Raw genomic sequence first — 16121 nt, forward strand, 5'->3', positions numbered from 1 at the left:
TCACTCAAATGCTCTCTCAGCAGTTCAGCAATCTATCCTCTAGTTGATTACTAGGATAGCTGAGGCATCATCCCAGGGGACTGTTAGTGGATCGGTAGAGCCTGACCTGCTGTACTTTCTCAGGGTTTTGTGCTCTCACAACTGCCACTTCATCAGTGACCTTGCTCTTGCCTCTCCACCAGCGAGCCCAGCCTGTTGCCAGCTTATGCCAAGAAGCTGCAGTCTGAAGCTGGGCCTGCTAGCGGCAGAGCAGCATAAGGTTATCCTGCAAGGCCATCTGCAGTCTGTCCCACTGAAAGGCAGTAGCCTTGTTGGAAATGCCATCTTTTGGATGAGATGTTAAACCGAGGCCGACCTGCCTGCTCAGGTGGATGTAAAAGATCTTCCTTCAGCTGCTCGCCACACACCTGATAGCAAGGGCTTTGCCCTCATGATGGCAAAGTTGTGCAGGATACAGCAAATCATTATGAATAGTGACACATGCCTGGCAATTACTGTAGGGTTCCACCGGTGCGGTCCAGGCAGCAGGAACATTACTTAAACACCCGAGTGGCCTGTTCAATAATGTGTCTTATGGCAGTAGAGCTCTCATTATATGCATGCTGAACATGTGTGGTTGGGTTACACTCCAGAATCCTAAACCAGCTGGTTAGGATCATAGAATTACCTCCTTCTATGCCATAACCATTTGACCCATCGAGTCCACAATGGCTTTCTGCAAGGGCAATTCAGCTAGTCCCACTCCCCTGCCTTTGTTTTTATCTTCAGCTGTTTATACAATTTCCTTTTGACAGGCACAATTGAATCAGCCTTTGCCACCCTCTTAGGCAGAGCATTCCAGTTCCTAACCACTCACTGCATAAAAATGTGTTTTCTCATGTCACCTTGTTCTTTTGTCAATCACCTTAAATCTGTGTCCTTTGGTTCTCAACTCTTCTGCCAAAGGGAACAGTTTCTCTTTATCTACACTGTTTAGAACTGTTATGATTTTGAACACCTCTGTCAAATCTCTTCTCAACTTCTCCATTCATTCAATTCGGAAAGCACATGGAATGTTGGCTTTTATGGTAAGGGGATGGGGTGTAAAAGTAGGTAAGTCTTGCTACAGCTGTACAGGGGTATTAGGCAGACCACACCTAGAGTACTGCGTACAGTTTTGGTCTCCTTATTTAAGGAGGGATATATTTGCATTGAAGGCAGTTCAGAGAAGATTCACTTGTTGGTTCCTGCAATGACGGAATTGTCTTATGAGAAAAGTTTGAACAGGTTGGGCCTACACTCATTAGAGTTTAGGAAAATGTGAGGTGATCTTACTGAAACTTAAGAATTTTAGGGGTCTTGGCAGGGTAAAAGCTAAGAGGGTGTTGCCCCTCATGGGGGAATCTCCAACTAGGGGGTATAATTTCAGAATAAGAGGATGCCCATTTCAGACAGAGATGAGAAGGAATTTCTTCTCTCAGAGGATTGTGAATCTTAAGAATTCTCTATCCCAGAGAGCTGTGGAGGCTAAGTCTTTGAATATATTCAAGCTGAGACAGACAGATTCTTGAAACAAGGGTTATGGGGAATAGGCTGGAAAATGGATTTGAGGTCAAGGTCAGGTCAGCCACGATCTTATATAATGGCAGTGCAAGCTTGAGGGGATGTATGGCCTACTTAGCTCCTATTTCTTAAGTTCTTTTGTTTTATCCTCATAATTGACATTTCTCATCCCCGGAACCATTTTCATTAATTGTCCCTGCATCCTCTCTAAAGTTTTTCCAGCCTTTCTAAAGAAGGGAACATAATGCTCCAGCTGAGATTGAACCATTGTTTTATAAAGAACATAAGAAATAGGAGCTAGAGATGACCACATGGCCCATCGAGCCTACTTCGCCATTCAATATGATCAGGCTGATCATGGGTTTCAACTGCACTTTCCTGCCAGCTTCCTATATCCTTTTGTTATGGCACTGCCGATGGTAAACGCTGAGCTGTTCAAATCCCAAAGGGAAACTTGAAACAACTGCCACAACTGTTTTGCAATTTCAATAAATTTCAAGATGCATGCCTTGAATTCAGTAGTAATAAGATCACCGAGTCTCATAGGTTTCTTACTAAACTAAATTAAACCTTTATTAATAGAAGAAATTATTTTAAGCATACACGTTAATCTGCAAATTACTACTATGATAACTTCTAAATCCCTTAGTTCATCTAACTCCCAGTTGTACTTTCATTAAGGCAACAGTAAGACACATAGATTTTAAAAGACCCAGGCAAAGAAACACGATACCCTGAACAGTCCAATTCAAAGTGAGTTTTCTTAACTTCAGTCCTTTGTAGACAGCAGCTTGAGGCTTAGATGCTGAAAGCTTTTCACACTTGTTAGATCTTAGAATTCCTGCCCTTGCACATAGCCTTCTCTCCTTTATCCTTATTTTCCCCTTTAAATGCAAATTCCCATTGTTTCACTATGCCTTTGGACTTTACCTCTCTCATAATAAAAATCTCTACAGTATCAATTTTACCAATAATCTTTGGGAAACATAAACACACTGTTTCTTAACTTCTCCTGGCTAGGTGAAACATTTCACCCCTCCTTTGAATTCAACTAGTCTGGTTTATTCAAAAATGCAAATGTTCCCTTTACACCTGTTTACCTACTTAACATTTCAAACCTAGCTTATCTTCTGTTAGATCAAAGCCTTCAGACCAGTTGCCTCTAATTCAATCAAGTCACTTACATGCACACACACACAACTTTACAATAAATTCCAATAACATTATGAAAATTATTATATCTTCTTGACACTTTGATTTCCAGAAAGACCAAAAATCTGTCTATATCAGCCATATGTCATATGTTCAATTATTGCAAATCCACACCCTTTCTAGTTAGAGAATTCCAAAGATTCACAACCCTTTGAGTGATGAAATTTCTCCTCATCTCAGTCCTAAATGATCGGCTTGTTAACCTGAGACTGCGCCCCCGTGTTCTAGATTCCCTAGCCAGGGGAAACAACCTCGTAGTGTCTACCCTGTCAATCTCCTTCAGAATCTTGAATATTTCAATAAGGTCACTTCATCTTCTTCTAAACTCCATAGAATATGGACCCAGTTTACTCAGCCTCTCATCTCACCCCAGGGACCAATCTTGTGAACCTTTGCTGAATGGCCACCAATGAAGTATATCTTTCCTTAAATATGGGGACCAATTGCACACAGTATTCTGGCTCACCAAAGCCCTGTAAATTGGAAAATAAAAACAGAAAATGCTGGGAAAAAAAAAACTCAGCAGGTTAGGCAGCATCTGTGTAGAAAGATAGAGCTAACATTTCAGGTCTGTGACCTATTAGAACTGGCAAAGGTTAGAGATGTAATAGGGTTAAAGCAAGAGGTGGGTAGCACAAGGACAAATGAAGGTCTGTAATAGGATGGAAGACAGGAGAGATTGAATGACGGAGGAGTTAGTCTTCCAGGCCAAAAGGTAATGGTGATGGGGCAAGAAAAGAAACAAAGAAATAAAAGATGTTCCAGGAGCAGGTATGCTGCTAACTTAAAGAAAAAAAATGAAACCAGTAGAGAAAAGGAAACAAAATAGAGGACCGTTTACGGCTGAAATTGATTAACTCAATGTTGAGTCCAGACACCTGTAAAGTGCCTAATTGAAATATGAGGTGCTGCTCCTGAAGTTTACATTGAGCCTCACAGGAACAGTGCAGTAGGCCAACTGTATATCATTTCATATTTTTCTACATTGAGTTTCATTTGCCATGCATCTGCCCATTCAACCAGCCTGTCTATGTCCTGTTTAAGTCTATTGCTATCCTCTTCATTGTTCAATACTTCCATGTTTTGTGTCACCTCCAAATTTTGAATTTGTGCCCTGCACACCCAAGTCTAATTCATTGATAAATATCAAGAAAAGCAATGGTCCTGGTACTGACCCCGGGGGAACCCCATTGTATACCTTCCTCCTCTCCTAATAACAAGTGGTTACCACTACAATCAACTTCATATCCAAGCTGCTACTTTACCCTTTGTTCTATGGGTTTCAACTTTGCTGACAAGCCTGGATTGGGGCTTTTTATCAAACGCGTTTTGGAATTCCTTGTACACCACCTCAACTCTACACTACCTCAACTCTATCAGTTAACTCATCATAAAATGCAATCAAGTTAATTAAATGTGATTTGCCTTTAACAAATCCATAGTGGCTTTCCTTAATTAATCCACCCTTGTCCAAGTGACTGTTAATTTTGTTTCAAATTATTGTTTCTAAAATTTTTCCCACCACTGATGTTGAACTGACTCACCTGTATTTGCTGGGTTTATCCTTACAGCCTATTTTAAACAAGGGTGTAACATCCCCAGTTCTCCTGCACTACCTCCGTATCTATGGGGGATTGGAAGGCTTCACAATTTGTACCTTAATTTCTTATCATCCTTGGATGTATCACATCTGTTCATGATGACTTATCAATTGCCCTGCCCTTGCTGCTGACCCCCCCCCATCCCTGCCACCCCATCCCCTACCCCCACACCCCGCAACCCCCTTCCCGCCACATTCACCCGCCTGGGTCCCTTCTCGATACAAAGCGTCAGGTGGTTGTCATACTAGCAACAGCCACTGCCCCAGGGGTAGCACTGCTAAATACAGAAGAACTGCCAGTCTTTGATTAGCTGGCAGCTATAAGCAGGCAGGGACTACTGCCCCTGGGGTCCTTGATTCCAGGGAAAGGCCTGCTGCTATCCTGTCAAGTACCTGAGCGGTGGAAGATGTGGTGGACCTTCCTGAAAAGAGGCGACGCAGTGCTTCCTGGGGCTCTTTAGCCAGCGGCCATGGCCCCAATCACCTCCACAAGATTCCTCCCTTAATTGCTTTTGTTATCTAGGTAGCTCCCCTCTTGGGAATGTACCTCAATTGTACCCGAACCATCTCATTTTTAAAGATAGTCCATAATTCCATTACAGTTTTGCCTACCAGTCTTGCATTCCATGTTACCCAGAACAGGCCTGGCCTCAACGCACTGAAATTGGCCCTCCTCCAATTAATTGAGTTTACTCTAGATTGCTCCTCTTTTTCCATTGCTAATCTATACCTTATGATACTATGATCACTATTCCCTAAATGTTCCCCTACTGACACTTGATCTACTTGATCCACTTCATTTCCATAGAACTAGATTGAGCAAAGCCTTTCTTCTCATTGGACAGGAAATTTGCTGATTAAGAAAATTCTCCTGAACACACTTCAGAAACTCTTCTCCCTTTCTGCCCTTTATATTATTGCTATCCCAGAGTTTATTAGGATAATTAAATACTCACATTATCACTATTCTATAGTTCTTGAACCTCACTAATTTCCCAGAAAATCTGCTCCTCTAAATCTTTGCCACTAATCAATGGCCTATAGAATACATCCAGCAGTGTAATGGTTAGCAGGTAGCCCTTGTTGCCCAGCAGCCACACTCTTTGACATTGTGGCTGAAATATTGATGGAACAGCAGACTGGTGCAGACAAAGGCAGACTGACTCCTGCCAGGATACTGGGCATTTACCTGTATGATGAGGTGTCCATACGCTAACTACACATTCAGGGAGTGGAACCCTTTGCAGTTCCATTTGCGATATATCTCTGCATTTAGATTTGGCGCCTACAAAGGTACATATGCGCAGGCAGTGGCACCTTGCATCATGGGTAAGCCTGCTATCCTGGCAAAGCCACGTGCACACTCTGCATGTTTCTCTCTGATCAGTCACTGCCCTTATACAGCAGTAAATGGCAAACTGGGAAATGTTATAGATGCCCCCTGCTCCAGCCTAGAAGGATCCCAATGCAAAGAAATTGATTACCTCAATCATCTTCACAGCCACTGGCAACACTGTCCTCACCCTACTCTGAGGCTATAGGTCTGCCTGTAACAGATTGGAGATTTCAGTGAGCACCTCCTTTGTAAAATGGAGACATTGCACACACTGTTCCTCACTGAGACTGAGGTAAGAGCAATGGTTGCTGAAGATGCTGGGTCGATAAGAGATCCTGCTGAGAATACTTCTCCCACTTCTATACCCTCTGCATCCAGATTTTCCTCTGTGTTGCCTCTGCTTAATCTCCCTTAATCTTACAGCACCAATGACTGGGAACTAGTGGTCTGACCAGAATCCTTGAAGTCAGAACCAAGGCCTTCACCACATGCAGCACTACTCCTTGTCAACTTCATCAACTTATAGTACTAGAAAACTCACGCATTTCTATAAACTCAGACTGAGTCCAGAAATCAATCAGCAACTAACCTGAAAGTAGTTGATGAATTCTTTAAACAAGACTGGTGGGTGCTACTTGCTGCTACTGAATTTGTATTCAGCTGTGCATAATTAAGAGATGGTGTTAGCTTCAGCAGCAAGTTCCAAAATGACAGTGTTGTTGTCAAATAACCGTTATGCGCTGACGGATATTGCGATCTATCTACTCTGCATTTTTCCGGCACAAACTCCTAAAATCCAGGCTCATGCCCTCACCAAAATGGTATCCAATATAAGTTGCAGCAGAAGTGTGCATTCGCAGGGTGGATACCATTTTCATACTGAACAGCACCTATAGCACTGAAAATACCAACGCCATGGAACATATTTTGTGATCATAACATATAACCATTCACTGGTAATAGCTTTTGGCTGCGAGATTCATCTCTATAGTGCCTGATGGTTTCAACAAGAGCCTGTCAAGTAAAAATAATGGCAGAGGACAGCAGCAGGCCACTCTTGACAACTTCTGGCAAGGTGCGCCCTGATCACTATGTTGTAGAGGGCAATAGCACAGGTGTTTCATGCGTACACTGGAAGTATGCAAAGTGGCAGATTATAACATCAGTCAGCAACAAACAATGATTTGATATCTGATCTGCCATTTTGGACCTTGTCATTTTGGTTAACATCATCTCTTAAATACGAGGAACCCCAACCAATGCTATATAAAGGAATCATCATCCAATTTGCAGGCAAGTTAGTTTTGACAATCTACTTTTGCAGAATCAGTGGAAGTATTGGGTTGTTGAAGGAGCCGTGAGAAGCTGGTTAAGTCAGCAGCCATAGAGATCAGCATATGCAGCCGTACGTCCAGTTTGCTGCTGCTGCTGTATATTATCCACCACCTTTTCCTGCAAAAGAGAGGAAAATGTGTCAGTGTTGCAATGTATTCAGGAGATTGGCTGTTAGTGTGTGCAAGGTGTGTGAGTGTGCAGTTTCCAGCAGTGTTAGTTGTGTGGGGTGAGCTGAAGCAAATGAATGAGAGGTTTATCTTAATTGTTGGTATCAAAGTGAAGACAGTATGGTGGATTGAGCATTGTGTGAGCCTAATGGTGCAGTTGATAGAATTTGGCACATAAGAATGCATTCACTGATTTGACCATTTGTGTAACATTGTTAAATTTCTTGTGACGCTGCATCAAGATCCTTGTGTCCAGACTGGCGGCATTGATTTCCAAGGCCATCTACTCCCAATGCTTCCTAAGCACTTGTCTAGAGGGCCTCCTGAGGGAAAAGGACATCTCTCTTCCAGTCCACCTCCTGCACCAGTGACCCAATCCCAGGATCTGAAAGCCTGGGGGCACACTGCACATGCTGCATCATTTTGACTCCTTCCTGAAGCTCTTTCAATGTTGCCTAAGCAGTTTCAGCACCTATTGCAGGCAGCCTTTAAGAGAATTACCTGGAAAAACTCAGCAGGTCTGGCAGCATCGGTGGAGCAGAAAAGAGTTGACATTTCGAGTCCAACATGAGCCTTGTTCTGTTGAAGGGTCATGTTGGACTCGAAACGTCAACTCTTTTCTTCTCCACCGATGCTGCCAGACCTGCTGAGTTTTTCCAGGTAATTCTGTTTTTGTTTTGGATTTCCAGCATCCGCAGTAGCTTTTTGTTTTTAGCCTTTAAGAGATGTAGTCTGACTTTAAGTAGTGCAGTTTAACCTCATCTGAACTTGGACTCCCCGAAAAGGCATCCGGCCACTCAGCAGCTCACAATCATGGAAATGAGCAGTACCAAGGTTGTATGCTGCATGCATTGCTCAATTGGGCATGGAATAATCGCATATCACACTCTTCACACATTGCCATTCCTGTGCCTGAATTCAGGAGGGGAGGGGGGACTATCCAATGTAGCCGCCAATCTTTTGCTCTATTTTTAATCATTTCTGAATACGATAAGTAAATATGTCTGCATCTATTGCAGAGTTCCTATATTATAAAATGAGTGGTATATTATAAGGTCATATGTGTCATCTAAAAAGATTGAATGCATAGCCAACGTGTGACACGCTCTTTTTATTAGGTATTTGAATTCCACTTTGTGCCTATATTTTTCATGAGTGCTGCTAACTGTTCAGTGACAGCAGTCACATTGGGCACGTTATCATGTGAGAAGTAGACCACATGCAGCTTAAAAAGCTTAACTCCAGTTATCAAATGACCTCAATTCAATAATAAATTATGTATATGATCAAAGTAAAAAAGAGTAAGGTAAAGAGGTGTAATAGCTGGGTGGAGGAGTTGGCAGATGGGGTGTAACAAAACAGGCAACATCCTTTAATGAAGACCAGGCATTATTAGGTATTTTGCTTACAGCCATTGCCAGACTTTTCATTCTTCTATACTCTTTTTTTCAATAGACTTCATTGATTGTTTGAGGAATTTATGTTATTAATAAGTTATTAGAGGGAATATTATCAGAGGTGACAATTGGAGCTTCTTTGAGTCATCTCCTTTCAACTATATGGAATAATTACAGTACATTAACATTAATGTGTGCCTATCCTCTGAGCTGTTGCAAGTGGCATGAGTTGAAGAGATCTAAAAACAGAATAAAGGAACAAAAAACAGTTTTGCCAGAAAGTAGGTAAAAGGGACACTGAAATGATTGAAATGGTCTTTCAATGTACTCCCGTATTTTATTATTCATTTATCTTTTATTTTGCAGATGTTGATGGTGCTGACTATGTAGAAGTCCTCCCTGATTGAAAATGTTCAAAATTATTGAACGGAAGAACAATTTTCTTTTTTCTTAACGTAGCATAAATATTGTAGAAAAAAAATGGAGACATACACAGCAGCATAATTTGTACCTAAGTGCATTATAATTACAACTGGATGCAATATGAATATGGCATAAAACACACAGCTTCTCTAGCTTCACTCCCTCCCCAGCAGACAACCTTCATATACTGTAAATAGCTTAATGTTCCTAATAGTCACTGATTTGTAAAATTTCTAGGCAAATGTAATTTGCTCAAGAAAATTACTCTGAGGGCTCAATTTTGCAGTCAGTGGCAAACTAATGACACTGACTGCTGACCTCGAAGAAACTACCCCATCCCATGCTTGCATTTTACCTTTTCTGACGTTAATTTGATTCTGCTGCCAACTTTGGGAAACTCCAGTGTCCAGCAACAGTGATGACATCAAGCAGCCAATCATATTAAAGAATTCTGACAGATAGGAAAACAGGAAGTAAAATGCATTGGTTATCCTTCACTTTTTAATTGTTTTACAGAAAATGAAATGAAGATTGGGATGCACACATAGGATTAAGGTGGAAACTGAAATATTGTAAACAAGCTTTTAAAAATAATCTCATATGAAAAACCAATGGCATTTTTCATGATGGAGAAAGTTGACACATTTCACATATATTTCACAAATATAAAATTAGATTTTGAAGGCTAAAAAGGTTGTTCAGCAGCATTCATTATTTAGTATGCCATTAGAAACCTAGTCTGATCTAATTTAACAAGGTATAATTTTTTCTGACGTTTTTACAGCAGGATTAGTATTTAAACAGTGGAAGTTCACAAAAATCCAAGATTTCCATCTGCTGGGAATTCACCAGTGCACTCTGTGGAGGAACAGGAATCACTGACAGCAATTTCTGGATTTCCGTGTTTAACTGCACAGGTGTGGGCACCAGAAGTTGCTATCAGGTTCACTGTTCCAGTGATGTTGAACACTGACAGTTTCAACAGCATTACAATCACAAAATCTGAGTCCTTGTTAAGTGTTGGCTTTTGGGTTGAGAAGATTTTCACAAATTATCCCATACTTGATGTTGGTGATTCTGGTGGAAAATGTATATAAAAAGATCTTACTATTTTCATTTGTGTTTCTGTGCAAATGAGTAAATACAATGAGGTTATTAAGCTAGAGTTCTCCATAGGCATCATAAAATTATTACAGTCACAGTTATTTATTTACAATTCATTTATTGCAATTATTTTTAAAGCCCCATTTTTACTCTGTTTCTAATTGTGAAAAGATTGTTTGATTATAACACTCCCTGCTGAAATGCAACTTTGGCCCATAGAAATCCCACTTTAACAAGATCCGTCACCTTTGGACCTAAGGCATTCTCTCTCAAATTGTTGGGTTCTGTGGCCATTATGCTCGAGAACCGGTTTGACCTGGTTTCCACCTGTTTGTTAGTGTTGTGTGTGAGGGAGGAAGTCAAATTTCCAGTTGGCTCAGTTTTTAAAAAGCACCATTATTTGTCACTTGCATGAATAAGTAGATTATTTGAACAGTTTTGAGGTATTATAAATTCAAAAGCTAGCCACACAGAAGGATGGTATTTCTGAATTGTGGGTCCCTTTAATTTTAATAAAAAAAGGATGTCAAAAAGAAAGGAAAATAGGTTAAAAATGGAAGTGTAGAAGGAAGATGGCTGATGTTGATGAAGCACTGCCTTGGTGATTTAGTCACAAAGGAGCTCAGAAAATCCAACTTGGTGATTGAAAGCTAAAGTTAATACGCTTGCCAAAGGACTTGGTGTGGAATGCTTTGAAGTATTAAATGGCTAAATGAATTCCTGTGCCAATGGAAAGTGAGAAAGCCTTATCTACAAAAAGCTGAGTGGATAGTGACCAACCCACTTCTGATGCATGGACTGAAGAAATATTGTCAGGTTTGTTACCTGAGTATCTAACTGATTGTATTACAATTGTGATGAGACTGGCCTTTTCTACTGTGCTATTCCTGATCAAACTATGCAAAAAAAGGAGAGAAGTGAGTTGCGGCAAAATGAGAAAAAGACAGCGCAGATTGACATTGAGTTAGAAAATTGTGCTTGTGTAAGGTGAGTGAGAAAAGCTAAAACCCACATTGCTTTAACAATGTGGAAACTTTTCCAACCTACTATGAAAACAACGTCACTGCTTGGAGAACACGAACAATTTTCAGAAAGTGGCTACAGTCTTTCAACGCTAAGCCGAGACAGTAGCTTAGACAATTGTGCTTTTGTTGGATGATGACACTTGCTATGCAGTGACACAGTCTTTCGGATGGGAGGGTCCAATTTGTACCATCCATCATCATTTCCATTATCGAGCTGCAAGACCCAGGTGCCATTCATTGCCTGAAGCAACACTGCACCTGAGCAAGATGGTTTCCATTTTCGATGCCACTGAGACAACTGTCATTTCACAGGTTATGAAAATATATAAAAGCAAAATACTGCGGATGCTGGAAATCTGAAACAAAAACAGAAAATGCTGGAAAGACTCAGCAGGTCTAACAGCATCTGTGGAGAGAAAAAAATGAGTTAACGTTTCGAGTCCTTATGACTCTTCCTCAGAGTAAGCTTCAGGTAAGCTTTTTTTAGCTCTGAAGAAAAGTCAGAAGGACTCGAAATGTTAACTATGAAAATATATGGTGTGTTGGATGCTATGCACTTATCTAGTAGAGTTTGGAGTTTGTGTACTGGAAGAGAGAGTGAAAAAGTTACTGACTTTGGATTCTTACCAAAAAAAATGTAGAATTCTTTGTAGCTAAAAAAGATCAAGAGACAGCATTTTTCTTTAATTTTTAAGATGTGACACAGTTCTGTATTCACCTTTTTGAGATGTGATAATTTGTTGTTACATTAAAAAAGGGAAATGAGCATTTTTCTTTAAATTTTAAAGTGTTATACTGTATTTACCATCATTGTGAGAAGCTATACAATATTGAGTCAAATAAAATGTTTTGCACCAAACCAATCTTTATTTCTGTTGCTTTTGCTGCTTCCTGCTTTACAGAAACTCCTGTTTTATCCTAATTTGAGAGGTTGTCCTGAATGGTTCTGCTGAGCACTAAGTATAAGTAGAAAGTAAGGAAATATTAAAAATATTTTTTTTTCAATTTCATTTGTCTTAAGGATAGTCAAGTTTTCTCTGGGAAGAGACAATTTTCTTTGGAGGAGAGATATGGGCAGGCCTCTTTGAAGGAGCAACAGCAGTTAACAGGGATAGTTTGGGCAAATACATAAAGGGAGTTAAGAATATTGGTCAAAAGTGAAGAATCAGGAACAACATTGGCCCAGATCTTCTGATCAGGGTCAGAACCCCTATTTCCAACACTGATCAGACAAAAAAATACACACTTACATTTCTCCAGCAGGGTGGCAGGTGTGTGAATTGGGTAGGTGGGTGAAGTAGTAAGGTGGCAGGTGGGTAGGGTGGCAGGTCGGTGAGTGGGCTGGGGGTAGTCAGGTTAGGTTGGGTTGGGGGGATAGTTGGGGAATCAGGGAAGAGTCGTATGGTAGGATCAAATCAGGCCGGGTCGGGGGGAGGGTGGAGTTGGGTTGGTGGAGGGGAATTGATGTGTCGGGGGGAGACAAGTGGTTGGGGGCTACTCAGGTTGGGTTGGGGGAGTTGGGGGGTCAGAAGGGAAGTCGGGGGAGATTGGAGGTCAAGGGTAGAGTCAGGGGGAGGGGAGGGAGGTGTGAGTGAATGAGGGGCCAGTTGTTTAGTTATCCAGGAGTTAGACTAGGTTTTTCTCTGTCCAACATTTCCTGGGTAATTATCCAGGTAAGTAAGTCAGAACCAAAATCTGACTCTGGTAGCAGACTTTGTCGGAGGGTCCTGGAAAACGGGAGAATTGCCTATTGAAAGTTCAAACTTCCCAGGACTTTCCCCGGTGCCCTTATGCTGGGACTTCCAAGGGGTCACGTAAGACATCTTCCGGGGCATGTCCAGTCTCCAATCATCTGAAGACCAATATTTCCTAGTATTGCTTTGATGAAGTAAGTACATTTCCCTTCAGCACACCAATACATGATCCAGAACCCTCAGTTGTAAGGATTGTGTTTAGACCATAAGACAGAGGAGCAGAAATTAGGCCATTCGGCCCATCGAGTCCACCATTCAATCATGGCTGATAAGTTTCTCAACCCCATTCTCCCGCCTTCTCCCCGTAACATTTGATCCCCTTACCAATCAAGAACCTATCTATCTCGGTCTTAAATACACTCAATGACCCTGCCTCCACAGCCTTCTGTGACAATGAATTCCATAGATTCACCACTCTCTGGATAAAGAAGTTTCTCCTCATCTCCTTTCTAAAAGGTCTTCCCTTTACTCTGAGGTTGTGCCCTCGGGTCCCAGTCTCTCCTACTAATGGAAACATCTTCCCCACGTCCACTCTATCCAGGCCTTTCAGTCTTCTGTAAGTTTCAATCAGATCCCCCCTCATCCTTCTAAACTCCATCGAGTATAGACCCAGAGTCCTCAAACGTTCCTCATATGTTAAGCCTTTCATTCCTGAGATCATTCTCGTGAACTTCCTCTGGACCCTCTCCAGGGCCAGCACATCCCTCTTGAGATACGGGGCCCAGAATTGCTCACAATATTCTAAATGTGGTCTGACCAGAGCCTTATAAAGCCTCAGCAGCACATCCCTGCTTTTATATTCTAGTCCTGTCGAAATAAATGCCAACATTGCATTTGCCTTCCTAACTACCGACTCAACCTGCAAGTTAACCTTAAGAGAATCCTGGATTAGGACTCCCAAGTCCCTTTGCACTCCAGATTTCTGAATTCTCTCCCCATTTAGAAAATAGTCTATGCCTCAATTCTTCCTACCAAAGTGCATGACCTCACACTTCCCCACATTGTATTCCATCCGCCACTTCTTTGCCCATTCTCCTAACCTGTCCAAATCCTTCTGCAGCCTCCCTGCCTCCTCAATACTATCTGTCCCTCCACCTATCTTTGTATCATCTGCAAACTTAGCCAGGATGCCCTCAGTTCCTTCATCTAGATCATTAATGTATAAAGTGAAAAGTTGTGGTCCCAACACTGACCCCTGCGGAACTCCACTAATCACCGGCCGCCATCCTGAGAAGGACCCCCTTATCCCCACTCTCTGCCTCCTGCCAGACAGCCAATCTTCTATCCATGCTAGTACCTTTCCTCCAGTCTGACTCTCAAGGCTGTGCAACGTTCATCTGGTAATTTTCAACTCTTAATATGTTTAGCAGCCATGTCTGCCTGGAGATTTTAAGGGTTTTTCAGTAAATTCTTACCGTATTCTCTTTTAGCATTTTTAATTTCCCCCTTACAGTCCCCCCTTTTGGCCCTTGGCAAAGCCAAGGCTGGCCACACCTTAAGTTGAGAATTCCTCTTCTGGTCCTTTGGGTGGCCAGTCGTCCAGACCACCAGAGGAATCCTAAACCATCGGGCTGTATAACCTAATTTTCCCTGCTCCTGTTTTCTCCCTTGGAGTATGCATAGGTCGGGGAACTGATGCGTACCTTTGGTTTGTTGCTGTCTGTGCCAGGAGTGTCCTTTTCCAGGTTTCATGTTGGTAGCAGCAGAGTCCAAGAGCCCATAAGAGCATGATTCCTGAGACTATCGTCATACCCATTCTAACAATCTCCCACCAATTCATCAATCTTCCGGCTGTAGCATAAGAAGTAGCTGATTGAGCTAACCTCCTGGCCGATTGGGTGGCTAAATCCACTTGCACACGCCCCCTCGCAATTTGCTCCCTAGAAGCTTCTACTGACGATTGAGCTATTCTTGTAGCTTCCTGCTTGACCAGGCGTGCTATTCTAGCAGGAGTTTGATCAGTGAACAATGTGTCATCCCACCAAGGGCTAAACAAGTATCCTGTGGTTCTGCCTGGCAAATGGAAGTCTCCCATAGTAAAAGGATCGGTCACCTGTAGGCAGAAACTTGAGCTGCTAGCACAAAGTAAGTCCCCATAAAGGAACTCAGCCTCGCTGGTCATGAAGCACCATGGAGTTGAGGACATCTGAATTGCCTTAAATGCTTCCTGAGTCAGTAAAGCGGTGAATGTAACTTTGCTTGTGTTTGTAAATACCTCCAGCATTTGGCATGAGCACACAATGTAATTTCTTGATTCTGTACAACAATCTCTAGTACTCATCAGTACCATGTCTTTTACATAGGATATATATCCACGTAGCCCTACGTGGAATACCATCCCCCCTTTAGCTACCCCTAGGGACTCAAAGCTATAGCTGTTCAGGAAAGCCCTGTTTGGATGACGTTCTTGGGGAAAGGCCATGATAAATTTTATAACTCCATCCTCTCCTCCATCTTGATCTTAATCACCAACTCCTGCCGCTCCTTGCATAAATTTATGAGGTTTAGTTGGTATACTGACTTGAACATGTGTTCGGGAATTGTTCTGAACCTGATATCTTCACTGTCGGATTTTACCCCATCAATTAGATTTCGCGCTAGCATATCGCATGCCCTCCCTGTGGCTTGTGATTCGGCTGTGTCTATTATCCCGTCTGCGGTCTGCCTAAGGATCCGTAGGAGACCTTCCCCTTGTATCTCCATGGCTGCCAGGGCATGCTCTGTTCCGTGCACACTGTAATGTAACCCTCAGGCAGTCTCAGCAGCCACCCAGGAGGCATCATCATTTAAATCATAGATCTGACCTGAATTAAGCATGGCATTGGCACTCCCAAATAGCCCTCTGATGTCTCCTAGTATACTTCTTTTTAACCTGGCCTGTGCTTTTGCTCTAATTCCCAGGACAATTCGAAATTTATAGGTCTTTAACTACCCTCTTCAGTTGGCTTCTAGCCCATTTTATGGAACTGTGACAAGTAGTATGTAACACTGACAGGAGTCCCGAGATATTGTATGTTACTTCCAAGGAGACCATAGTTACATCATGTAGTAGTGGTTTCGACTTTCTTATCCTGACTATCCGATCTGTGGGCGGACTTACTACATCTGGACATTGAGTCGGTCTTTGATATCTACACGTCGTCAAAGTGAAACATCGTATATCATAACAATCATGTCTATCTATTACATATTTACATGTTTCTTGACAATATTGTCCCTCAAGACC

At 42.0% G+C, this 16121-nt stretch overlaps 1 protein-coding gene across 4 annotated transcripts in view; it reads left to right on the plus strand.

The window, feature by feature from the left end:
* LOC144691688 (SH2 domain-containing protein 1B) overlaps nt 1–10942 on the plus strand; it is a 71697-nt gene extending 60755 nt beyond the window's left edge. For all 4 annotated transcript variants that reach the window (XM_078560031.1, XM_078560029.1, XM_078560032.1 and 1 more), the window contains one exon: nt 8956–10942. In XM_078560031.1, the coding sequence (XP_078416157.1) occupies nt 8956–8996 (41 nt within the window). In that variant the 3' untranslated portion in view covers nt 8997–10942. The remainder of the gene's footprint in view (nt 1–8955) is intronic.
* Nucleotides 10943–16121: the final 5179 nt, after the last annotated feature.

Source organism: Cetorhinus maximus, chromosome 16 (assembly GCF_964194155.1).
Source record: "Cetorhinus maximus chromosome 16, sCetMax3.hap1.1, whole genome shotgun sequence".
Lineage (NCBI taxonomy): Eukaryota > Metazoa > Chordata > Chondrichthyes > Lamniformes > Cetorhinidae > Cetorhinus > Cetorhinus maximus.